This window comes from Galeopterus variegatus, unplaced genomic scaffold, assembly GCF_000696425.1.
Source record: "Galeopterus variegatus unplaced genomic scaffold, G_variegatus-3.0.2 Scaffold3810, whole genome shotgun sequence".
Lineage (NCBI taxonomy): Eukaryota > Metazoa > Chordata > Mammalia > Dermoptera > Cynocephalidae > Galeopterus > Galeopterus variegatus.
Genome location: NW_007729921.1, coordinates 171,900 through 198,824, shown reverse-complemented (window position 1 = coordinate 198,824; position 26,925 = coordinate 171,900). Strand labels below are relative to the sequence as shown.

Here is a 26,925-nt window from a genome sequence, read left to right as displayed (position 1 = left end):
GAGGAATATATAGAGGGCTTCAGTTGTATCTGAAATATACACTTGTTACAATTTAACAAATTTGGATGGTCAGTGAGTGTTTATTATTTTCTGTGCTTTTCTGTATGCCTGAAATATTTAATAAAAGTGTTTCTTTACAATGTTTAAGAAGTTGCTTATTACTTGTAGGAATAGCTCTATAATGTTGAAACTTTAGGCAGGAGAACTGTTAAGGTGCCACTAGAGCTCGGCCCTGGCTTACATTCAGTTGATACTCTCTTTTTGTTATTCTCTTTTTTTTTTTTTTTTTTGTCTTTTGACTTTTTCCGTGTCTGGCAACGGATCACAACCCTCAGTGTTGCCCCCGTACCAGACCGGGGACCGGCAACGGGATTGCAACCCTCGGCGCTGCTCCCGCGCCCCACTCAGCCAGTGAACGGGAACCGGTCTGTATGTGGGATCTGAACCCTCGGGCGGGAGCGCCGCCGCGCTTCCCAAGCGGCGCACTATCCAGTGCGCCACCGGGCCGGCCCTTGTTATTCTCTTTTATGTTAAAGTAGTTTCACCCTGATATGAGTTCTACAAGGTTAGGAATAACCTGGCTACTTGATCTCATTTCTTTCATGTGTTTCTAAAATGCAAATGAAATCATTTAAACATGAAGTAAAAGTTTCCAACTTGTAGTATAAAGTTCTTGTCATTGACTTTCTTTAGAAAGTTAAATTTCATTCATAAGCACTTTGTAATATAACAGTTTTACAATAACTTCTTTCTGTTGGATTGCTACAGTGTGTTTACTATATTGTTAATATAGCTTGTTAAAATCACAAGGCCTCATTATCTTTACAGTCAGAGATTCTGACATTATATATAAATAAAATTTTGAGATAATGAGTCCTACTCCATTAAGTGGCAAAATTCTAAAAAGCCATTTTTGAAGGATATTTTCTGTAATCCCCCCCCTTTTCCCAGGCTTGCTTAGTAGTACATATTTTAATCTTTCTTAATGACTCAGGGTTATCATCAGTGTAAACATTGATTATTGTAGAGTTTTATAATGCACCTCACAAAACCTAGACGGGGTAATATAGGATTGTTTGCCCATCATCCAGCTGGTCTCAAACCAAGACTTTGAAATCTTCAGCTTGTCATCTGTCATATTGTTTACATGGTAATATGTCTACTTATTAGACTTTTAAAAAATCCAGCTGCTTAAGATCAATGTGTAAAATGAAGGTAAGCTAACTTTGTGTGAACAGTTCATTCATAATCTTCATGTTTGAACTTCAGTGACAAATTAACAAAATTAGTTTTTTATTTTGTTTTTTTCTTTTTTTCTTTTTTCCAGCTGCTGGAATGGGTGCAAATAAGAGGGATGTTACTGTTAGCTAAAATCTGTCTTTTTGAGGACATAGCACTAGTCTAATTTATTTCAAGACTAGCACATCTATAAAGTAGGACACCACTAGGAAAAATGAGCTACAGAACTTCTTTTTGGGAAGAAAAAATCTTTTTAAACTGTATACAATAAAGTTTAAATAAGAAATGGTTATCAGGACTTTTCTTTGGCATTAGATATCCCATGAAGTTTTTTATAAATCTTTAAAATTTTCATTATAAAGTATATTTAAGACATGGAAAAAAGTATAAAGAATACTACCATCAGTACCATCAAGCTTAAGAAACAAACATCATCAATTCAAGGGAAGCCTTCTATTTTTTCCTCTTTATTGCATTCATTTCTATACACCTTTAAACTTACAGCCTTCTTCCATTGTTTCTTTTTAATTAATCCAACTATTAAAAATAAATCTTAAAATAGACCTTGAGGTAAACATATTTGTTCTTATTGTAATGAAATTATATACCCCTGAAGGCTGTAAACACTATCTTATATGTATTATCTGTATTAGAAATTATTAAGTTGTGATTTACAATAGCATTATTCTTTATTTTAATATTTAGTTTCTATGCCTTTACATATGTCAACCTGGGAGATAATGAAGAACATTGTTGCTAAAAATGGATTTTCTGGATTATTTGCAGGTAAAAATATTTGCTTTACTGAATCGAGTAGAATTATTACTTTTAAGTCTGTCACCTTCTAAAATTAACTTTCAGGAGTAAGTTACAAGTAACATTCCACATTTGTTATTTTCTTCTAAATATCTTTGCTATATGTTAAGAGAAATGTTAAATGACAGTAGGTTTACTATCAATAAGGTAAAATTTCTATATAATATAATATGGAATTGAAGTGAGGAGTGAACAGTTTGATCTGTTCTTTGCTATAAATTTATGGTACAAAATTTGATATATCACTTCTTTTAATTTGATCAGTATCAGAATGAAGCCAAATAAATTATATTTTAAAAAATAAGGTAAATTTGTTCTGATTTTTCCTATTCTCTTTTCAGGCCTAATTCCTCGCTTAATTAAAATTGCTCCTGCTTGTGCAGTTATGATCAGTACATATGAATTTGGAAAAGCTTTTTTCCAGAAACAAAATGTTAAAAGGCAACAATAATAGTGATGCTGTTTCAACTTGAAATAACAAGATGGAGACTCTTAGGCAAGAACTTTTTTCATCATTATTCTCTCACCATGATTTTGTCTTTCCTATCATTTAAATGAATCGTAATTTCTACTTTACCTGTAAATCATAATCCTAATTTTAAAGTAAATTTTATCCTATTTTTGGACATTCTGAAAAAGTTATTCCAGAAACCACAACCATTGAGCATTCTTGTAAAGAAAAGAAAAATTACTCATTAGCATCAAAAGCAGTCACTAAGAGTTTGGTATTATACATTTCAGTGTAACTTAATCTTATTGGGAATGTGTCAGATACATGGTAACTTTTTGAATTGTGTGCTGAATGATGAACAGAATCCAAAAGAAGAGCGCATTGGTGGTATAGTGGTGAGCATAGCTGCCTTCCAAAAGAAAAAAGCCCAAGTCCTACGCACATTTAAATCATGTATGTAGGTATTTCAGTATATCAGTCGATGACAGAAGGCAGTCATTAAATAGCATTATTCACACTTAGGAAATATTACCTATTAATTTCTTTAATTCAAATGCATTAGGTCCCCCCCTCTGCCATGTTATTGTTTTGAAGCCTCATATGAATTAGGATTTCTCTGATCAAAGATATGGCTGTTTTATCTTTACGAACTAAAATATATAATCTTTTGTATGATGTGAATCCTGCCGTTTTTGATTACTAAAAGACCCTGTATTAGATGTTTCTGCAAGAGAGGGAGTTTTTACTGATTGTAGTGAATGTTCACTTCAGTCAAGGTTGGGTGTGCAGTGGAAAACCACATTGTATTTAGACTAGTGAAAATAAAGTTTGGCAGAGAAATGGGCTCTGGTTTTTAGCCATCTTCTAATCCAAGTATCATTGTTCATGGAGTTGTCTAATTTTTTTTTTTTTTTTTTTGGTGGCTGGCCAATATAGGGATCAAACCCTGGACCTTCATGTTACTATACACACTCTAACCAACTGGGCTAACTGGCCAACCCTAAATCATTTCTTTTGGCTTGTTCTAACAAGACAGAGATCATTACTATGATAACTGTCATAAAATATTTCTAAAATGTCCCTTGATTTTATGCCATCTCACGTTAGTATGCTAGATGCTAGACCAGGGGACTAATCAAGAAGCTGTTGCCTTGACCTTGGGGTTATAACACCATGCTCTAACCAAATCAGCTAACTTACCAGCCCTAAGCAGCTGTTTTCTTGACAAAATTGGTTTCAGTCATTGTTCATGACAAAGTAATTTAGCTTATGACTGTATTTAGGAATGAGATAAAAAAGGATATTATGGCAGGCTAAGAAATGGTATTCATATTTTTGTTTGTTATTTTCAGGATCTGTATCCTATAAGAAAATGAACTTTATTGCAGTTAGTGTGTATTTTATGAAAATGTGAAGCATTTTATCCTCCTAAAGTAGAGTAATATGAGGGTATTTCAAAAAGTTCATGGAAAAAAATAGAATTGAAAGATAATATGAATCTTTCCATGAACTTTTTGAAGTGCCCTCATATATTTAGGTGAAAAGCCTTCTATGGTGTCAGTAGAGGATTAATGCATTTTGTATTACAGTAGAAAAGTGTTTATATGTCTCACCAGAAATAAACTATATAGGACGTGTATGTAGCCTTTTGTGTTTTTTTTTTTTTCCTTTTTGTCTTTTTTACTGACCGGTAACGGGATCGCAACCCTCGGTGCCGCGCCCATACCGGGGACCGGCAACGGGATTGCAACCCTCGGTGTTGCGCCCACACCACGCTCAGCCAGTGAGCGGGAACCGGTCTCCACATGGGATCCAAACCCTCGGTGGGAGCGCTGCCACACTCCCAAGCGGCGCACTCTCCAGTGCGCCACCGGGCCGGCCCTTTTTGTGTTTGTTTTACCTGTTGATTTACCTTAAAGTTGCAATATACATCTTTCTTATATTTGCATTAAAAGCAACCCTCGGTGTTGCACCCGCACCATGCTCAGCCAGTGAGCGGGAACCGGTCTCCACATGGGATCCAAACCCTCGGTGGGAGCGCTGCCACACTCCCAAGCGGCGCACTCTCCAGTGCGCCACCGGGCCGGCCCTTTTTGTGTTTGTTTTACCTGTTGATTTACCTTAAAGTTGCAATATACATCTTTCTTATATTTGCATTAAAATATTTTATGCCATCTTAAAGTTGCTTCTAGCTAAATATTTTCATATAAAATCATTATGTAATGCCATACTGTATATATATGGAAGTTTATCTTGAACACCGCTGTTTAACAATATTAAATTTAAATTTACCTTAGTTTTGCTATACTTCTTTTCGATAATTGATTGGTAGAAAAAGGCCGGAAAACTTAGTACTGTATTCTCAAAAAGCAGTCACAAAATTTCAATTTAGTATCACCTATAAATACCAGAAAGGTTTCCATCTCCTTGAACCCCCAGTACTACACTTGAGAAAAATTCTTGTTTATGAATAAAATAAGTTAAATAAATCTAATTGCCTAGTAGATTTTCTAACACATATGTATCTGGATAAAAGGAAGGCTGATTTGAAACTTTCTCTATACTTAAGTGGTAAAGAAGCATGAATACTTTTAAAATATATTAGCAACTAAAAAGGGTTTGCTAGAAATTATTTCAGCATTTTGCTGTAATAATAACTTCGTTTTTGAATTGAAAGTGTACCTGGATAAACTTAGTTCATGGAATAGCTAAAATATTAAAATTTAGTTTTCTCTCAGAGTTCTGTCTTGTAAAATAATGGAACAATAATTGGCAGTGATGAGTATTCGCAAATCAGTAGATCTTCAGATCAGTAGATAAATTTAAATTTTACCCATATGGTCTTCCCAGTCTTTTCAGTACATATGTTGCAAGAATTGCAGTATTTGTGAACATAGTCTCTACTAGTGTTCTTGGTAATGTAATGTTTCTAAAACAGTTTTCATTCTATTAATATTAATGTCAAATTTTCTAATATATACATTTAATTACTTAAATATAAAATTAAATTCTTCCTTCCCTTTCTCATAGGCACAGCTTTTAGGGATGTGGGAAAGTTTAGTGTATCACTTTTGAATTTTTTTTCTAAAATGAACTTTTTATGTATGTAGCCTTTTGTGTTTATTTTATCCTGCGTTTAATTTTTTTAAATAAAAGATTACTTCCTTTATTTTTTAATCTGTCAATATTTATAGAGACCTTTTATGTGATAGGCAGTATACAAAGCACTGGATATAAGACGTTTCAGATATTGGCACTGTCCATAGGAGGTTTCAGAGCTATGACAGACAGAAGTATGCAAGGGGAGTTATGGGAAATCTGAGGAGTTGTTTACTCAGCCCAAGGGCAGACGAGTGGTCAGGAAATCTAAGATTAGGAAGGGCAGGCAATCCAATTAAACATGCAGGGAGGTGGGAGTCTCAGTAAGGCAGTGGAATTTAGTCCACGTGGTTTGCACAAGGTGGGTATATGGGAATGTGGTAGGAGACAATGGAAATATATCCAGAGGCCTTGTGTGCCAAAGGAGGAACAAGAAGGCAGTAGGAAACCAAGGGAAGATTTTTGACATAGCTGTAACAGTTACACTTGGGTTTTGGAAAGATAACTGGCAGCATGGAAAATGGGGCGTCTAATACTTTGGCATGTTTAAAAACAATCTAAAAGTTTTGGTTTGTATTATAATATACTTTTAAAATGTGCCATAATAACAAAGATACCATTTTATTTTCCCTTTCCTATTAGTTGAAAAGAACAAATGCTAAAGCTAAATAGAAGCTGCTTTGCTTACAGAAGAACAAATTGAAACGATTTAAAAATTTTTAAAAAGCATAAGGTTTAAAGCTGTCTTGTGACACTTCCAAAGTAATCTGTTAGTTTAGCAAAATTCGGACATTTAGCCTAATGATAGCAACTTTAACAAAAGATATTTTCATAAGTTGTGAATTTGAGACACATTTATAACCACTTGAAAACTTGTATGGAAATCTTATAAAAATGACAAATAATAATTGACTTAGTTTACTTGTTTTTTGAAGATTTCTGCCAATCATAATTACTAGTAGCTTGCATTCGGCATTTACCTCCTTAGAAATTATATACCTGATTTCATTTAATGCTGACATCATCCTGGTGCCATCACATAGATGCCAAGAAGATGATGATGTTTCTGTTTCACAGGTGAGAAAACGAAATGGCAATTATATAATTAAAACAAAATGGCTATTTATAATTAAATCAATAACACTACCAGAACCACTTCTAAAGTGTACTATTTCAATAGATATGTTGCATATTCTAAAGCATATCATGTTATTTTTTTAAAAAATAAAGAATAATTTTATATGAGTTAAAATAAGTATTTCTCCAAATCCATTTACATATTAGTATTTTAAGTACGAAATAATATACATGTATCATATTTGTTGAAACAAAAGTTCAGTGTACACCTTGAATCAGGTAACTTTTGTCAAGGAAAAAATAGGACCACTGATTCATGGTACAAAATGTTTAATATACATGCAACAAGTATAGTACATCAAGGCAATAAAACACATATGGAGATATTGGCATATAATTCAGCATTCTTTTTGGGGGGGTTACCACCTAAAATTAAAGGTTGAGATACACATTGTTTCCTCATGCAAACATTAACAAACTACCTCTAACTAGTGTGAAATGAACTGTGTAGAAACCTGAATTTCACAATAGCAGATGAATTTTATACTAAATGCTCCAAGAAAGGAGGAAAAGTCACGATCCTCAGATGTCATGTTTAAATCTGCATTTAGCAGCATAAGATGCACAAGTTATTGTATAGACAAGTCTGAAAAGTTTCATTATGGAAACTTGAACTTCCTTCTACATTATAAAAATGTATGGAAAAAATTTAACAATTTTTAAAATTACTAAAGGATCATAAATGTAAATTGAGAGTGGATCATGAATAATGAAGCATTTAAACATTCTGACAGTTCTTAGGATAGCAGCAATAGTGTTCAAAGCCAGGCTGAAATTTTCAAAGTTCCCTTCCTTATCCATTCCTCACTCCCTCCTCCCCAAATTTCCACTGTCCTCATTTTATACCTCCTTTCCATCCCCTCTGCTGATTAAAAACTGCTTTAGATACCTCACTTACATTAAGGTATACAGAACTGAGAATAGATTAAAGGAAGCATTTCTCAAGAAATTTTGCATTTCTATTAGTATTAAAGCCTTAAGCTGAAGGACTAAAGCTCTGAGTATGTTCTGGCACATCTAAGGTAACTTACTTTAAGGGTTTCCAGGCGCCCTTTGTCCCTGAAATGACACTGTCATGACTGTCTTACATATAAGACTGACCTTATTACTATTTATTATCTTAAATTCCAAATTATGAGACTAAACTCTAAATATTGCAGATCAGTTGGTTAGTGCCACCTGTAACACCAAGGTCAAGGGTTTCGATCCCTGTACAGGCCAGTCACCGAAAAAATACATAAATATTGCAGAGAACCACCTACATTCCTGCATTTCTAATACAAAGAATGAACATGGTAAGGTCAGCTCTTCTTGCTGCTTCTTAATGAAGTAAACTGTTTTAAGAGGACCATTCCTCCTATGTGTCAAAGCTACTAAGCTTAAATGTCATGTTTTATTAATAAACAAAAATGCCATATGAAGTCCCCAGTAAGTACTGTGGCCTCTTGTAAACAATATATAAAACTTCTTTGGCACAACTAATCATGTTTTCCTCATATTACTTACTATAGAAATATACCTAATTTTATTTTTCACTGTGGTGGAATTTTTAGTGATGAATGTAACTGTTTCCAAAATTGCAAAAAGAACACTAATTTACCTGCAGAAGTGTAGGGACTTTTAACATTAACATCAGTTTCAAAATGAGATTATGGCATGATTAATGATAGAGGATGTAAGACACACATGATGCAATTCATTGCTGCTGTACACAAGGGAGAAAAAACAGCACTGTATGTTAGACATATATATATATATATATATTATTAAGTATGGTGATTACCCGATTGATCCTTGTTTAAAAGCTTCTCAAATCTTTAATTGAACTTGAAATCTTTCCTGATAATTTTTCAACATTTGTTCTACATTTAAAAATGTTTCCAACTGATCATATTTTTAAATTGATAACCTTTTAAGAAAATCTTTGGAAAACAAAGATAAATTTATTCCTTTTACCTAAACAGTCTTAAATACTATAAAATACTTTTCCTATTACCCTTACAAATTAAGTCTGTAACTGCCTTAAAAGGCACATTCCTACAAAATTTATAAAATGTTAAGTGGAATATTAAGTTGATACCACATGATAAATGTTAAAGAAAAGCTGAATAAGCCACTGAAAGTACAGCTGAGACCCATCCCCTAATATTAAAAACAAGGCATTTAAACATTAGAACTGAGGAAGAAATTAATGGAAAAATGAAATTAATAAGCCATCCTTTTTTGAAAATTTAATCACTGAATAAAAGACTGAAAGAAAATACATGGCTTGAGTCTCTGGAATAAAACCTTGAACTCAGTCTCTGGCCACTAAGATACATTTAAACAAATATATAAAAATCAGCTGAATAATAAATATGTACAATTTGCAATGAATTATTCATTTGGGGGATCTTTGGAAGTTTTTTAAAGCCTATTTTTAAACTTCCTCAATGATAAATATAAGAATTTTTAAAATGAAAAATAGCAGGATCATTATGATTTTCACTTAGAAGTTTACATGGAGTAAACTGAACTCTCTAAGCAATAAAATTCCAGACATGTACCAGAACAATAAAAAATTTCAAAGGTCTTCCCAGCAGTCAAACTTATGTACGTTGAACATTTACAACATAAAAACTTTTGGCTTTTACATAAAAATGTTCACGATGGAGTTAGGCCTGGACTTGTCATCTCTGTTGTAGGGCTTGCAAGGTAGTCATTAGATTTTAGACTAGTTAGAGACTTGTAACTTGCCACTGATGTTAGAGACCCACACAGACCAAGTAATGAGGGAGTATCTTCTTTACCTGAAAATTAGGATAAAATAACAATTAATTGCCCTTAAAAAATACCAGTAAGATCCTAAAACCACTAGAAACCTCCATACTTTATAAGATATTGCAAATATATCTATGAAGTCAAAGATCTGTAACTCAACATGTTTGACCTTTCAGCAGTTTCAACACCACCCTTAAAAAACATTACACAAGATTATTCATGCTTCTCATAAAAGTTCTAGATGTGAAAGTTTGAGATACCATGTTTTCGTGCAAAAATTAAAAGTTTACCTTTTTTGGAGAACAGGTTTGGTTAGTAAAGGATAATAATAAACTAAACCGAATAACAGAAACAGTGCCCAGGCCACAGAAATACCAGAAAATCCATACTTAGGTAAAGTAATGCATTAGAAGCATGTTGATCCTTGTCAGATTGGATCCCCCAATTCAATATGAAGGCTTGATTTGGGAAACTTACTTTTTAAACAATTATTCAGAATCTACTATGTATCAGGAACTTTGTTAAGTGTTGGACTTCAGTAGATCCATGAAGGAAGAATGGTACAAGGTCTGTTTCCACAGCTGAGATAAAATAAGTTCTTTATAGAGCTGAGTATTTTTCAACCCACAATGTGCAAATACCAGCTATAAGTGGCTGGCTGGGGGCTGTGAAAGGCTAAGGTCTTTGAAAATTACAAGGTTTACAAAGATGGAAAATTTAGGTGTTACTCAGGTAGTTGTAGAAGTGTAAGCTGAACTAGACATCAGATGTTTTTAAATATTTTACATTGTTTCAAACAGCCCCTCTGAATTATTCCCATAGTCCTTTGTACTTGCCCCACTTTGTCATAATGTGTGGTAATTGTGGAATTTCTCTCTCCTTTATTAACCTGTAAACTTTTTGAGAAAGGACATGGTCTTTGTTTATTATATTCCCAGTGCCTAGCACACCGTAGATGCTCATTAAATAACTATATAATTAATGAATGATGATTCAGTGGAAATGCACTGGGACTCAGTATGGCTCCTATGTCCTTTTTAGCTTTGTGATCTTAGGCAAGGCATCATCTTTGAGCCTTTTCTTTCCTTTGTAAAATGGGAACAGATAACAAAAGATGAGTGGCTGTGCTAACATCATAGTTTTGCTGACCAGGAAAATACAACAGTGTTAGGAAAAGATATGGAAGAGCAGTTGTTACAGTCAGATTTGAAATGTTGATCATATGTTGGGATCAAAAGGTATAGATATTCTAAGAACCTTTTAATATTTAAGATCAGGACTCATTTCAGGATAAAATCAACACTCTGGAGTTCTTGCTAAATGCTCCAAGGACTCAACTGTTTGGATAGTCTCTCCAGATTTCCTCTTCAAATACTGGCCCTGGATCTTTTAAAGAGATTTACTGCTAATTATGTATACATGTATATGTATATAACTATTTTTTTACTGTGATAAATACATATATATAAAACATGTAATTTACTATTTTAACCATTTCTGAATGTAAAATTCAGGGACACTAATTACATAAACAGTATTGTGCAACCATCACCACTATTTCCAAAATTTTCATTACCCCCAATTTTTTCATCAAAATGTTTTTCCCTAGGGGGCCTTAAAATCTCTTTTACAGGCCTGCAGTGTTCTAACACTGTCATACAATTAGTGATTTTTTTTAATGTGTGTGACTCTTTAGAAACAGGAGAAGCAGTATGCAATTAAGATCTGGGTTCACGTTTCACAGAAGATAATTTACACAATGCAACAAATAAAGCATATGTCAGTTAAATTACTGTAAGAACTCTATCCAAAACTGAGCCAGTTTTCAGTTTAATGTTTTTAATAATAAAAAAGGGACCTTTCCATTGAATCTGCCTCAAAAAAGTAATGAAATTTATAATGAAATTCACTGTTAAGTGGGAGTAGCCATGAATGACTCAGTAGGTTTTTAGAACTATAGGAGAATGGTGAGATCACCAACTCTAAGGAAGAGAAGTTTGGGGTGAGAAGGAGGGAGTCGATGGGGACAGGGAGGGTCAGTGAATATGTATCATAATTTTAAGGAATGCCTAAAGAAATTCTTTAGGCTCCATCATAAACCCATAAATAAAAGAAAAAATTTTATATTAAACTGTTGTGTAAGGACCATGTCACCTTTTTGTGAACAGTGGTTTTAGACAAAAGGTGTGGTTATCACTTAATTAATGCAATAAAATTTCAAACTACTGGAACCAATGTCTGTTGTAGTTGGCCAGGAGGGAGTTGTGACAGTTGCTTTTGCATGTACGTGTGTTAACTTGGTCACAGGTATTCATGTTAATTTATCACTTTAATTGAGTTACTTGTGTGATTGGTATTACGAGAGCCAGGTTTACATGCTGCTTAAAATACCTTTAAAAACATTATAACTTGGCCTTAAAATGAAAAGTTATTTGTTCACAGAAAAGCATGAAAACAGATAGCTGGAAGTACATTTCATATCACTGAAGCAAATATTCATCATTACAGGAATTACTGCAATTCGTATTTTCTTAAAAAAAAAATGCAAAGTGATTGTAAAAAGAAATCTTTAAGAAAGTGAAAATACTCTGCAAGTAGATGAAGTGACATATGCAAAAGAGTTGCTTATCACATGCCAAGATGTAACTGGGGCAGAAGAAAGAAATTTTGAGGCAACATGCAATTGGTGTGACTGATTCATTCATCATGAAAGATTTTTAAGATATCAAAGATCAATTTTTAAAAAAATTCCTATGGCCTTGGAAGAGAAGCTGTTTAACTTCCAGAAGAATCTGATTTTACTGATCAAGAAAATGAAACTATAACTTAGACAAATAGGACAGTGCCTGCATAAAAATGTGCAGGATGCTTATTGGCAGCTTGAAAGAAAATTCCTACAACAGTGGAGTATTGTTTGAGGAAATGGTTCACTGTTGGCACAGAGAATGCTACTGTGAGGAAAGACATGGTCACTGACAGTTTTAATTCAAAAAATAATTCAGAAGAGATGGACTCTGAACATAAAGAAGTTCTGGGAATACCTTGGGCATTTGAATTTTTTTTCCTTTTATAGATACAGAAGAACAAAGTATAACTTTCAAAATCTATGCTTACAGTCTAAAAGAAGCAATGAACAATCTGAAAATAAAATTAAGAAAACAATTCCATTTACAAGAGCATCTAAAAGAATAACATACTTAGGAATAAATTTAACCAAAAAAGTACAAGAGTTATACACTGAAAACAATAAATACTGTTGAAAGTAACTGAAGATCTAAATTAGCAGAAAAACACCCCATCTTCCCATGGATTGGAAGATAATATTAAGATGGCAGTACTCCCCAAATATATGCAGATTCAATGTATTCCCCATCAAAATTCTGCCTTTTTTTGAGAAGCAACAACCTGATTGTAAAATTTATATGAAAATGCAAAGGACCCCAAATAGCCAAAACAGTCTTGAAAATGAACAAGTGGAGTAACAGTCTTTAAAATGATCAAGTTGAGTAGGACCCAAATATCCTGATTTCAAAACTTACTACAAAGTAATCAAGACAGTATGGTACTGGCATAGACATACAGACCAATGGGACAATTCAGAGTCCAAAAATAAACCCATACTTGTATGGTCAATGGATTTTAACAAGGGTTCTAAGACCATTCAGTAGGGGAAAGAATAGTCTTTTCAACAAATGATGCAGGGACAACTGGCTAACTACATGCAGAAGAATAAAGGTGGGCCCTTCACTCACACTAAATACAAAAATTAACTCAAAATGGATCAAAGACCTACATGTAAAAGCTTAAAAAAAAATTATAAAACTCGTAGTAGAAAATATAGGAATAAATTGGCATGACCTTGGGTTAGGCAATAGTTTCTTAGGTATGACACCCAAAGCACAAGCAACCAAAAGAAAAACTAGACAAAAAGGACCACAATCAAAATTAAAAACTTTGTAAGTCGAACAATACTAATAAGAAAGTGAAAAGACATCACTCAATGGGATATAATATTTGAAAATCATCTATGTGTTAAGGGTCTAGTACACAGAATATACATAAACTATTACATATCGATGAAAAGACACACAATGTAATTTAAAATGGTCAAAGGATTTGAATAAACATTTCTCCAAAGATGACATACAAATGGCTAATCACATGAGAAGATGTTCAACATCATTACTCCTTAGGAAAATATAAATCCTCAGAACCACAATGAGATACTACACTTCACACCCGTCAGGATGGCTATAATCAAAGGCAGACAATAACATGTGTTGGTAAGATTATAGAGAAACTGAAACTCTCATACATTGCTTGTGGAACTTTAAATGGTGTAGACACTTTGGGAAACAGGTTGGCAGTTCCTCAAATGGTCAAACATATGATTCAGCCAATTCCATTCCTGGGTATATACCCAAAAGAAATAAAAATATATATTCACACAAAAACTTGTACATGAATCTTCCTAGCAGCACTACTCGTAATAGTCAAAAAGTAGAAACAACCTAAATGTCCATCTGATAAATAATTAAGCAAATTATGGTATAACCATACACAGGAATATTGTTCAGCCATAAAAAGGGATGAAGCACTGACACAGGGTTGAACCTTGAAAACATACTAAGTCAAAGAAGCCACATCTTTTTTAAAAGCTACATATTATATGATTTTATTTTATAAAATGTCCTGAATAGATAAATCCAAACAGAAAGTAGATCAGTAGTTTCCAGGGAACAGGGGAGGGGGAATTGGGACTGAATACTAAATAGGTACAGAGCTTCTTTCTTTGGGTGATGACAATATTCGGGAATTGGATAGTGGTGATGGTTGCACAGCACTGAATTTTCTTTTTTTTTTTTCTTTCTGTCTTTTTTCATGACCGGTAACGGGATCGCAACCCTCAGTGTCGTGCCCATACCGCGACCGGCAACGGGATCGCAACCCTCGGTGTCGCGCCCGCACCGCGCTCAACCAGTGAGCAGACTGGTCTCTATATGGGATCTGAACCCTCGGCGGGAGCGCTGCCACGCTCCCAAGCGCCGCACTCTACCAGGTGCGCCACCAGGCCGGCCCAGCACTGAATTTTCTAATTGCCTCTTATTTGAACACTTTTAAATGATCAATTTTATGTTATGTGAATTATATTTAAATTAAAAAGGTTAAAAAATCTCTAAAATATAAAAGTACTAAGAGATATGGAAGCATGACATAACTTTAATTGTTGGCATTTTCTTTCCTTTTTAGTAGTACATAAAATAATGGTATATCAATACCACAGTTGTACATGTGTAACAAAAAAAAATAATGGTGTATCTTAAAACCCAGTCCATCTAAGATTTGATGGAATACAGGAGCTAGTACCATAATGCCTATTACATATGAGGGTCTTAGTAAATACTTCTTAAAGCTGGCCAGTTAGTTTAATGGGTTAGATAATGGCCTTATTACACCAAAGTCACAGGTTCAGATCTCCATGACTGGCAAGCCACCAAAAAATAATAATAATAATAAACATAAAAATAAATAAATAGCTTCTTTAAAAATGATCATTTCTCAGGTGTTCCAGGCAAACTGGTGGAATAGATGGTTCACAGCATCACTCTCTCCCACAAATCAACCAATTTACAACTATAAAAATGTAACATCAGCCAAGCTGGGACTGCTGGAGCTCAGGGGAAGAGGAGGAGAGACCTACAGAGTTCATGAAGGTGGGAGAAACCACGGTGAGAGAAAGAAAAAAACTGCTCTGAGGGTTTCGGGCCACGGCCGCTTTAAGGCTGGAGCTGATGAGTGCAGGGAGCAAGAGCCAGCGGAAGCTGCAGCTGTGCCCTTCAAATGGAGTTACTTGGAGGCATCAGGGGAGAAGAGGGCCTTGGTAGCCCCCAGGAGAGCAAGACCACTAATATGGTTCCTGTGGACCCACACAGGAGTGAGGAGGCAGAACTGAAAAAAGCGAACCATTCATAGGCTGGTGAGTCATCACAAGGGACCAGTGCAGGTCCCATCCTGTGGGAAGTGTCTGTAGCACAGGTGGTGGGTGAGACAGGCCCACTGGGAGAACACTGGGACACAGCAAGGACAGCCAACCTGCCACCCCATCAGCACAGGACCACTCAGAAGAGACTGGTCGGGAATGCAGAATTGTATGGGGTGCAGTTTGATGAAAAAACTTAGGCCCAGATCAGAGTTTCTACACAACCCAGATCCACCAGGTCTCTGGAGAACGGGAAGTACATGTAAGATCAACCATTAAACCCTGAGCTGCACAAAAAGCCCTCCAATAGGGAAACAGCAGCAAAGCAGCAATTTAGCTAAACCACACACCTCAAGTACTGGTTCCCACAGGAAGTTCCCCCATATCAGAAGTAAGCAAAAGACAAAAAATTAGTTCCGGCCTAGGCACACCACCATCATCTTGGGGCCTGCCTGGGAACTGGAGGCTTTGAGTTGGGGACCAGACCCCCTCCCCACAACCAGGCTCAGCACGCCAGTGCCTTGGGCCCCGCCCAGGGAGAGGCATGGAGAAGGGGATTAAACCACCCTCCCATAACCTGGTACACTGCACCAGTGCCTTGGGGCCCACCTAGGGACCTGAGTCATGGAGAAGGGGACCGGAACCCCCTCCCACAACCAGGCACACCACACTAGTGCATCGGAGTCCGCCCATTGACCCGAGGCATGGAGCCAGTGACCTGACCCCATACCCACATCCAGGCACACCATGGCAGTGGCTCATAGCCTGCCCAGTGACCCAAGGTATGGAGCCAGGGACCAGACATCCTGCCCACAACCAGGCACACCACCAGTACCTCATGGCCCCACCCGGGGGCCTGGGGTATGGAGCCAGGGACTGGACCCCTGCACCCCCCCCAAAACCAGGCACATCATGCCAGCATCTCGGGGCCTGCCTGGGGACCTGAGGCATGGAGTCAGGGACCAGACACACCCCACAACGAGGCACACCACCAGTGCCAAGGAGCATGCCAAAAACATCACCTCCATGTGGGTGGTCCACCACAGCCACCACAATAACCATGGCTGCCACGAAAGTGGCTATATGCCAAAACCACCCCGCAGATGGTCTGTCAACCACTGGAGTGCACTGACACAAGGAGAGTCACCAGCAGAGATAAAGAAGAGGATGTCTCTTTCCATAAAGCCCATTTCAGAGTGACAGAAGAAGCATCTGCTCTATGATAATACTGGGGGACCTGATCACACCTCTCAGCATTGGACAGATCATCTAGGCAGCAAAACAGAGTAACCATTATTCTTTCAGGAGAGAAGAAATCTAGGGTAATTAGAGGGGGAGGTGGGAGGGAGGAGGATGGGGAGAGATTGGACAAGTGGCACAAAGAATAATTACGATTTGTAACAATATATATGCTAGTAATATTGACTAGATCAACATATCTCAATGTTGAACCCCAAAAATATATATAATCAATTTTGATTCAATAAAAAATTAAAATTTAAAAAAAGATCATTTCTCACCCTTTTCTATCAGTGTGATTACAGTGCATTTTAACTTCTGAAAATTTCTTTTATTTAATAACAGGAATATTGAGTTGCTTTTTGTTTTATGCCTTTTTACTATAATATTTGTTAAAATATGTCCTTGAGGAGTGTAAGGGGACTATGAAAGGACATAAGGAAAAAACACTTTCTTTGCTATTTTTTTCAAGTCATAATTAACAAATCTTCATTTTTTAAGACTCTTCAGAAGATGTTTATCAAAAATATTAACATGCATAAAGTATGTAAAAGTAACAATCATTTATAGTTCCACCACCAAAATTAACCACTTCTAACATCTTGATGTATTTGGCTTCCAGGTTTGTTTGGTTTTTTGTGTGTGTTTCTTTTAAAAAGGAAAAACCCATCTATTTTGCTTGTTAAAGACATTCATTATAAGGAATTCAACCAGTGCAACAAAGCACACAGCAAGAAATTTTAAAGATATCATCTAGCTTACATTCAGAAAGAAAAGTGGGTAGAAAGAATATTATAAAATTGGACGATATCATGAATGTCTTTTAATAAGGTTTCATTTTATTTGTACTGGAATTCAATACAAAGAAACAACAGTAAAAGCAATGTTGAACTTCCAAAAAAATATTTCACCTCGAGTTAATATATTTTAAAAGGTTAGTTTTAGAAAATATGAAAAACACATTGTTTTACTCATCATGTTTGAGCTTTTTTCAGCTACAGGTGTCAATTTTAAAAGTATCTTTTGAACTTTCAAAACTCAGCAACAAAAGAAATGTGATCTAATTAGAGAATAAGCAAAACACAGGAAGAAAAATTTCACTGAATAGGACACAGATGGCAAATAAGCGCATGAAAAGATGTTCAACTTCATTAGCCATCAAGGAAATGCAAATTAAAACCAAAATGAGATATCACTATATATCTCTCAGAATGGTTAAAATAAAAAATAGTGACAACACCAAATGTTGGTGAGGATGTGAAGCAACTGGATCACTCATACATTGCTGCTGGGAGTGCAAGTTGGTACAGTCACCCTGAATAATAGCCTGGCTGTTTCTTCATACAGCCCAGCAACAGTAATCCTTGGTATTTATCCCAGAGAAATGAAGTCTTGTGTTTACACAAGAACTTGTAAAGAAATTTTCATAACAAATCCATAGTGCCAAACTGAAAACAACCCAAATATCTTTCGATGGGTAAGTTATTTAACAAAAAAAGAACTACAGGATATCCATATGGAATACGTTTATTTATAAAAAGGAATGAACTATTGATACACATTACCACTTGGCTAGATCTCAAGGGAAATATGCTGAGTGGAAAAAGCCAATCCCAATAGTCTTTATACTATATGTCTAAACTACATATGTAGTCTTATATATACTGTATAATTTATATAGCACTCTTGAAATAACAAAATTATAGGAATGGAGAATAGATTAGTGTTTGCCATGGATTCAGGATGGGGCAGAGATAGGGTAGGGTTGGGAAGGAGGTTGGTCTGGTTACAAAGGGCAGCACACAGGATCCTTGTGACAGTGGAACTGTTCTGTATCCTAACTGTTGTTGTGTATACACAAATGCACATACATGCTAAAACAGCACAGAACTAACTACACACAGTATGAGTACATGTAAGTCCAAATTAAATCAGTGGATTGTATTAATTTCAATATCATGGCTGTTACAGTGTGATAATTTTCTAAGATGTTACCACTGGGGTAAACCCTGTACCCTTCTCTGCATTTCTTACGATTACATGTGAAACTGTAATTGTCTTAAAATAAAAAGTTAAATTTTAAAAAGAGGATAGCTAGAGAAATACCTGAAAATGTGATAAGCATTCAGGGAAAAGTGCAGAATATGAAGGAATACTAAGTGAGTATAATAACCTTGTGCATACATATTTTTGTACTAGATGTGTGATTGCTGGATTAGAAAGTAAAAAGGAATGTAGGGTATCATTAACTTTAAACTAATTTAGAGAAAACTCAAAAAAGCATTTCTTTTGATTTTCTCAAGTCTGCTTATGTGTCTTTTAAGAATGTCCTATAGTTTTCGTCACATTAGAATAAATTTAGAAAGAAAATTTGGAAAATTTAAGTATTTTACTTTCTCTGTTGCTATTTAAATTGTTTTTCTCTACTACCATTACATTATTTACTGGTTACTGTTTATGTATGTGAAAGCTATTGATTTCTATGTGATAAATTTATGTCCTGATAGTTTGCAGGACTACTTTTATTGTCTAATTTGGTATTATTATTTCTCCAGTGTTTTCCAGGTTCATGAAATTATCTACAAAAATCCAATTCTCATGTCAGGATTTGATATTTCTTCTCTAAATGCACAACCTAATACCTCTAGTATAATGTTAAATAGTGATGAAAACAATGGGTATCTTTACTTTATTCCCTATCTAAGTATTTCCCCATTAAGATACTAGTTTTAGGGAAAAGATACACACACACACACACACACACACACACACACTCATGTAAAGAAAATACTCTTCAGAGAGAGGCCCGAGAGCTGCCAAGCCAACATGCCCCAAGTCAGTTGAGCCAGAACAGGCAGGCACTGTGGGACCTCCAGCCCAGGCCAGTCCTTGCTACCCAGAGAGGCCTGAGAGCTGCCGAACCCACACACATCAAGCCAGCCATGCCAGAACAGGCAGGTGCCACAGGACCCCCAGCCCAGGCTAGTTCCCGCTGCCCAGAATTGGCAATCCTTTTAGGATCCAGGTCACACATCAGGGTGGAATGAGTAGACTGTGATACCCCCTGCCATGATGACTAAACACCAAAGGAAAGATACCAGAAATATGAAAAATCAGAAGGTACATCACCACCAAAGGAAAATAATAACTCTCGAAGCTCTAGATCCTATAGAACAGGAAGTTCTTGAAATGACTGACAAGGAATTTTGAGCAACAGTTCTAAGGAAACCAAATGAGATACAAGAAAACTCAGTTAGACAACACAAGGAAATGAGAAAAAATATACAGGACCTGAAAGAAGAAACGTACAAAGAAATCAATGCCCTGTGGAGCTGAAGGATTCATTCAATGAAATAAAAAAACACAACAGAGAGTCTAACCAGCAGGCCCAAACAAGCAGAAGAGAGAATTTCAGACCTTGAAGACAGGCTGTTTGAATTAACACAGGCAGACCAGAAAAAAGAAAAAAGAATTTTAAAAATTGAAGAAAACCTAAGAGAGATAACAGACAACCTTAAGCCCTCAAATATCTGAATCATGGTTATTCCAGAAGGGGAGGAAAAAGGAAATGGCACTGAAGACATATTAAACTAAATAACAGCAGAAAACTTCCCAGATATAGGGAAAGTCACAGATCTTCAGATTCAGGAGGCCCAAAGATCCCTCAACCCAAAGAAGTCCTCTCCAAGACATGTTATACTCAAACTGGAAAAACTCAAAGACAAAGACAGAATCTTAAAAGCTGCAAGAGAGAAGCAGCAAGTCACCTTTAAGGGAGCCCCAATCAGACTAACATCGGACTTTTCATCAGAATCCCTAAAAGCCAGAAAACAATGGGATGATATATTCAAAACACTAAAGGACAAAAATTGCCACCCAAGAATTCTTTACCTAGCAAGGCTATCCTTCCAAAGTGAAGGTCAAATAGCATATTTTACAGACAGACAAACACTGCAGGAGTTGGGACCGGCCCGGTGGCGCACTGCTATAGTGCGCCGCTTGGGAAGCGCGGTGGCGCTCCCGCCGAGGGTTCGGATCCCACATACAGACCGGTTCCCGCTCACTGGCTGAGCGAGGCGCGGGAGCAACGCCGAGGGTTGCGATCCCGTTGCCGGTCCCGGTCCGGTACGGGGGCGACACTGAGGGTTGCGATCCGTTGCCGGACACAGAAAAAGACAAAAAAAAAACTGCAGGAGTTCACTACCACACAACCAGCCTTACAAAAAAATCTCAAGGGAGTACTGGGTTTGATACCTGAAAAACAATCAGCACTGCCATGAATACTCAAGAAAGAGCAAAACCTACCAGTAAAACAAAAATGCTAAAAATAAAAAAAAAAAAAGGTTACCTGCAACCCTAAGACACCAACAAATACAGAAGACAAACAGAACTTCAGAAAGAAAGGAATAAAAGATACTTAAGACATCTAAACAAAAATCAATAAAATGCTAGGAGTAAATTAACACTTTTTAATAATAACTCTAAATGTGAAGGGATTAAATTCCCCACTCAAAGACACAGACTGATTGACTGGATTAAAAAGAAGGACCCAACAATATGCTGCCTTCAAGAGACTCGCCTCACGTGTAAAGACATACATAGACTAAGAGTGAAAGGATGGAAAAAGATATACCATGCAAATAGAAATGAAAAATGAGCTGGAGTAGTTATTCTTATATCACATAAAATAGACTTTAGGGCCGGCCCGGTGGCGCACTGCTACAGTGCGCCGCTTGGGAGTGCGGCGGCGCTCCCGCCGAGGGTTCAGATCCCACATACAGACCGGCCGCTCACTGGCTGAGCGAGGTGCGGGCGCAACACTGAGGGTTGCGATCCCGTTGCCGGTCTGGTCCGGTCCGGTGCGGGCGCGACAGTGAGGGTTGCGATCCGTTGCCGGACACGAAAAAAGACAAAAAGGAAAAAAAAAATAGACTTTAAAGCAAAAAGCATGAAAAGAGATAAAGAAGGCCATTATATAATGATAAAAGGCTCTATCCATCAAAAAGACCTAACAATCATAAATATATAACACCCAATGTCGGAGCAGCCAGATTTATAAAACAAACACTATTAGATCTAAAAAATGAGGTAGACACTAACACCACAATAGCGGGGGATCTGAACTCCCCACTCTCAACATTAGACAGATCATCTAGGCAAAAATTTAATAGAGAAACACAAAATCTAAACAAGACTTTAGACCAACTGGACTTGGCAGATATCTACAGAACAATCCATCCAACAACCTCAGAATATTCATTCTTCTTATCATCACATGGAACATTCCAGGATATACCACATGTTAGGTCATAAAGCATGTCTCAACAAATTCAAAGAAATCACTATGGATTAAAATTAGAAATCAATAACAAATGAAATTCTGGAAACTATACAAACACATAGAAAGTAAAGAACATTCTACGTAATGACTTATGGGTCCAAGAAGAAATTAAAAAGGAAATCAAAAAGTTTCTTGTAACTAATGAAAATAATGACACTTCATACCAAAACCTGTGGGATACTGCAAAAGCAGTACTAAAGGGGAAATTTATCACATTAAATGCTTACTTCAGAAGAATGGAAAGATGGCAAAGAAACAACCTAACACTTCACCTTAAAGATCTAGAAAAACAAGAACAAACCAAACCCAAAGTTAGCAGAGGGAAAGAAATAATTAAGATCAGCACAAACTTAATGAAATAGAAACTCAAAAAATGATACAAAAGATCAATTAAACAAAATGTTGGTTTTTTGAAAAGATAAATAAAAGTGACAAACCTTTAGCAAAGCTAACCAGGAACAGAGAAGAACCAAATAACAAAAATCAGAAATGAAAAAGGTGACATTACCACTGATTCATCTGAAATACAAGAAATCATTAGAGACTACTATAAACAACTATATGCCAAAAAATTTGAAAATCTGGAGGAAATGGATAAATTTCTGCACACATACAAACTACCAAAACAGAGCCAAGAAGATATAGAAAATCTGAGCAGACCAATAACAATAAAAAATGTTTAAGCTGTTATCAGAAGGCTCCCAACAAAGAAAATCCCAGGACCGATGGGTTCACTGCAGAGTTCTACCTAAACTTTCAAAGAGGAACTGATACCAGTTCTCTGCAAGCTATTCCAAAACATTGAAACAGAGACCATTCTCCCAAACTCATTCTATGAGGCAAACATCACCCTGATACCAAAACCAGACAAAGATGCACCAAAAATAGAAAACTACAGGCCAATACCCTTGATTAGTATAGATGGAAAAATCCTCAATAAAATACTAGCTAACAGAATACAACAACACATACACAAAATTATCCACCATGATCAAGTGGGACTCATCCCAGGGATGCAAGTTTGCTTCAACATATGCAAATCAATTAATGTGATACATCATATCAATAAAAGGAAAGACAAAATCCATATGATCATCTCTATAGATGCTGAAAAAGCATTTGGTAAAATTCAACAGTTCATGATAAAGACTCTGTACAACTTAGGTATAGATGGAAAACATATCAACACAATTAAAGCCGTATATGATAAGCCTACTGCCAGTATCATTCTGAATGGAGAAAGCTGAAAGCTTTTCCCTTAGGAACAGGAACTAGATAAGGATGCCCACTCTCATCACTCCTATTCAGCATAGTGTTGGAAGTACTAGCCAGAGCAATCAGGGAAGAGAAGGAAATAAAGGGTCCAGATTGGAAAAGATGAAGTCAAACTGTCCTTGTTTGCAGATAATATGATCCCATATATTGAACAGCCTAAAGCCTCTACAAAAAAATTCTTAGAGTTGATAAATGATTTCAGCAAAGTTGCAGGATACAAAATCAACATGCAAAAATCAGTAGCACTTCTGTACTCCAACAGTGAACATGCAGAAAAAGAAATCAAGAAAGCTAGCCCATTTACAATAGCCACCAAAAATATAAAATACTTAGGAATAAAGTTCAACAAGGAAGTAAAAAATCTCTACAAAGAGAACTACAAACCACTGTTGAGAGAAATTAAAGGGGGCACAAGAAGATGAAAAGATATCCCACACTCTTGGATCGGAAGAATTAACATGGTGAAAATGTCCATATAACCCAAAGTGATCTACAGATTCAATGCTATCCCCATGAAGATTCCAATGACATTTTTCTCAGAAATGGAAAAAACTATCAAGACACTTATATAGAATAACAAAAGACCACGCATAGCCAAAGCAATGCTGAGCAAAAAAAATAAAGCTGGAGGCATAACACTACCTGACATTAAACTATATTACAAAGCTATAATAACCAAAACAGCATGGTACTAGCATGAAAACAGACACACGGATCAATGGAATAGAATAGAGAATCTAGAAATCAACCTATACACCTACAGCCATCTGACCTTTGACAAAGGTACCATGTCTACATACTGGGGAAGAGACTGCCTCTTCAGCAAATAGTGCTCAGAAAAGTGGATATTCATATGTAGGAGAATGAAACTAGACCCATACCTCTCACCACATACCAAAATCAACTCAAAATGTATTAAAGAATTGAATATATTCTGTGAAACAATTAACTTCTTAAATAAAACATAAGGGAAACACTCCGAGAAGTAAAAGTGGGTACAGACTTCATGAATATGACCCCAAAAGCACAGGCAACCAAAGGAACAATAAACAAATGGGATTATATCAAACTAAAAAGCTTCTGCACAGCCAAAGAAACAATCAACAGAGTGAAAAGACAACCAACAGAGTGCGTGTAAATATTTGCAAAATACACAGCTGACAAAGGATTAATATCCAGAGTATACAAGGAACTCAAACAACTTTACAGTAAGAAAAACAAATAACCCAATTAAAAAATGAGCAAAGCAGCTGAATAGGCATTTCTCAAAGGAAGATATATGAATGGCCCACATACACATGAAAAATCCTCAATGTCACTCAGCATCCGGGAAATGCAAATCAAAACCACTTTGAGATACCATCTCACTCTAGGTAGGATGGCTAATATCTAAAAGACTGAGAATGAGAGTGCTGGAGAATTTGCAGAGAAAAAGAAACTCTCATACAGTGTTGGTGTTTCTACAAAATTGTGCAGCCTTTACGGAAAATGGTATGGAGGTTCCTCAAACAATTACAGATGGAACTGTCACATGACCCAGCTATTCCACTGCTGAGAATGTACCCAGATGAATAGAAATCATCATGTCAAAGTGATACCTGTAGGGCTGGCCCGGTGGCGCACTGGATAGTGCGCTGCTTGGGAAGCGCAGCGGCGCTCCCGCCCGAGGGTTCGGATCCCACATACAGACCAGTTCCCGCTCACTGGCTGAGCGAGGCGCGGGAGCAACACCAAGGGTTGCAATCCCATTGCCGGTCCCCGGTCCGGTACGGGGGCAACACTGAGGGTTGCGATCCGTTGCCGGACACGGAAAAAAGACAAAAAAAAAAAAAAAAAGTGATACCTGTACTCCAATGTTTAATGCAGCACTATTTACAATAGCCAAGAGTTAGAACCAACCCAAATGATCATCATCAGATGAATCGATAATGAAAGTGTGGTTTATCTACACAATGGAATGACTACTCTGCTATAAAAAAGAATGAAATACTACCATTCGCAACAACATGGATGGACTTAGAGAAAATTATATCAAGTGAAACAAGTCAGGCACAGAAAGAGAAATACCACATGTTCTCACTTATTTTGGGGAGCTAAAATTAAATAAGTAAATAAATAAACACAACCAAAGGGTGAAGGGGGAAGAAGACACAACAATCACGATTCCTTGAACTTGTTAAGACAAGCGAACAGATATGATGGGGGGAGGGGAAAGAGGTAGGGCAGAAGAGGAACGGGTAAAGGGTCATGAAAATTAACTACAATGTATATTGAGAAGTTAAAAAAATAAAAAAATAAAATAAAGGAAAAAAAGTATTCTTCAGTTCTTTTTTCTTGACTGTTTTCATCACACAAGTGTTGAAGTCTGTCCAAGGCTTTTTTGGTATCTATGGTGATAGCCTCTTCTACCTCAGATCTATTAATGTGGTGTATTACATTAATGGATCTCCTAATATTGAATCAAGCTCACATTTCTGGAATAAATCCGCCTGGGGGTGCTGTATAATATTCTTTATGTGTTGCTGGATTCTGTTCACTTTTATACTATTTAAAACTTTTGTATTTATAGCCATAAGTGATATTGGTCTATAATTTTCTTTTTTTTTTTTTTTTCCTTTTTGTCTTTTTTCATGTCCGGCAACGGACCGCAACCCTCAGTGTCGCGCCCGCACCGGACCGGGACTGGCAACGGGATCGCAAACCTCGGTGCTGCGCCCGCACCTCGCTCAGCCAGTGAGCGGGAACCAGTCTGTATGTGAGATCCGAACCCTCGGCGGGAGAGCCGCCGCACTCCCAAGCGGCGCACTGTAGCAGTGCGCCACCGGGCCGGCCCTATAATTTTCTTTTTATTTTTATTACTACATTTATCAAGTAATACCTATATCCTAAAATAATTATAAAGTTTTCCTTTATTTCCTGTGCTTTGGAAATGATTTATGAAGCATTGGGATTATTTGGTCTTTGACGTTAAGGTAGAATTCCCTTCAAAAACCATGTGGGCCTGGCCTTTTTGTGTGAAGTAGTTCTTTAATGACTTTATTTCTTTTCTAGAAATTGGCCTGTTTAATCTTTCTGTCTCTAATAATAATTTTATCTTTTCATCCATTTTTTTCTAGAGTTTAATCAAATCACTTCATTTCTGCATGCTTCTTAGGCATTTCTGTTCATAGTTATTTTATTTATTTTTTATTTTTTTGTCTTTTGTCTTTTTCCGTGTCCGGCAACGGATTGCAACCCTCAGTGTTGCCCCCGTACCGGACCGGGGACCGGCAACGGGATCGCAACCCTCGGCGTTGCTCCCGCGCCTCGCTCAGCCAGCGAGCGGGAACCGGTCTGCATGTGGGATCCGAACCCTCGGGCGGGAGCGCCGCCGCGCTTCCCAAGCGGCGCACTATCCAGTGCGCCACCGGGCCAGCCCCTTTAGTTATTGATTTATGATTTGAAATGTCTGATTGCTTGTTTGTATTACCGCTTTTTTCTGCTTCACTATTGTTTTCCTGGGGGTGGTTTAATCAGCTGAATTATTTTTATCAATTTATGTGATTTTTTAAAAATAGTAGTTTTGTATAGACAAAGTGTTTGCTCCTC

At 36.6% G+C, this 26,925-nt stretch overlaps 2 protein-coding genes across 2 annotated transcripts in view; one reads left to right on the top strand and one right to left on the bottom strand.

Annotated features, from left to right (window-relative positions):
• The window catches only part of SLC25A40 (solute carrier family 25, member 40), a 20,097-nt gene extending 16,748 nt beyond the window's left edge, over positions 1 to 3,349 (top strand). Inside the window, exons 7-8 of the mRNA XM_008586034.1 lie at positions 1,945 to 2,025; positions 2,397 to 3,349. Of these exons, the coding sequence (XP_008584256.1) occupies positions 1,945 to 2,025; positions 2,397 to 2,506 (191 nt within the window). The 3' untranslated portion in view covers positions 2,507 to 3,349. The remainder of the gene's footprint in view (positions 1 to 1,944; positions 2,026 to 2,396) is intronic.
• Positions 3,350 to 6,995: 3,646 nt separating this feature from the next.
• Positions 6,996 to 26,925, bottom strand: part of RUNDC3B (RUN domain containing 3B) — a 159,994-nt gene continuing 140,064 nt past the window's right edge. Inside the window, exon 13 of the mRNA XM_008586033.1 lies at positions 6,996 to 9,531. Coding sequence (XP_008584255.1) covers positions 9,386 to 9,531 — 146 coding nt within the window. The 3' untranslated portion in view covers positions 6,996 to 9,385. The remainder of the gene's footprint in view (positions 9,532 to 26,925) is intronic.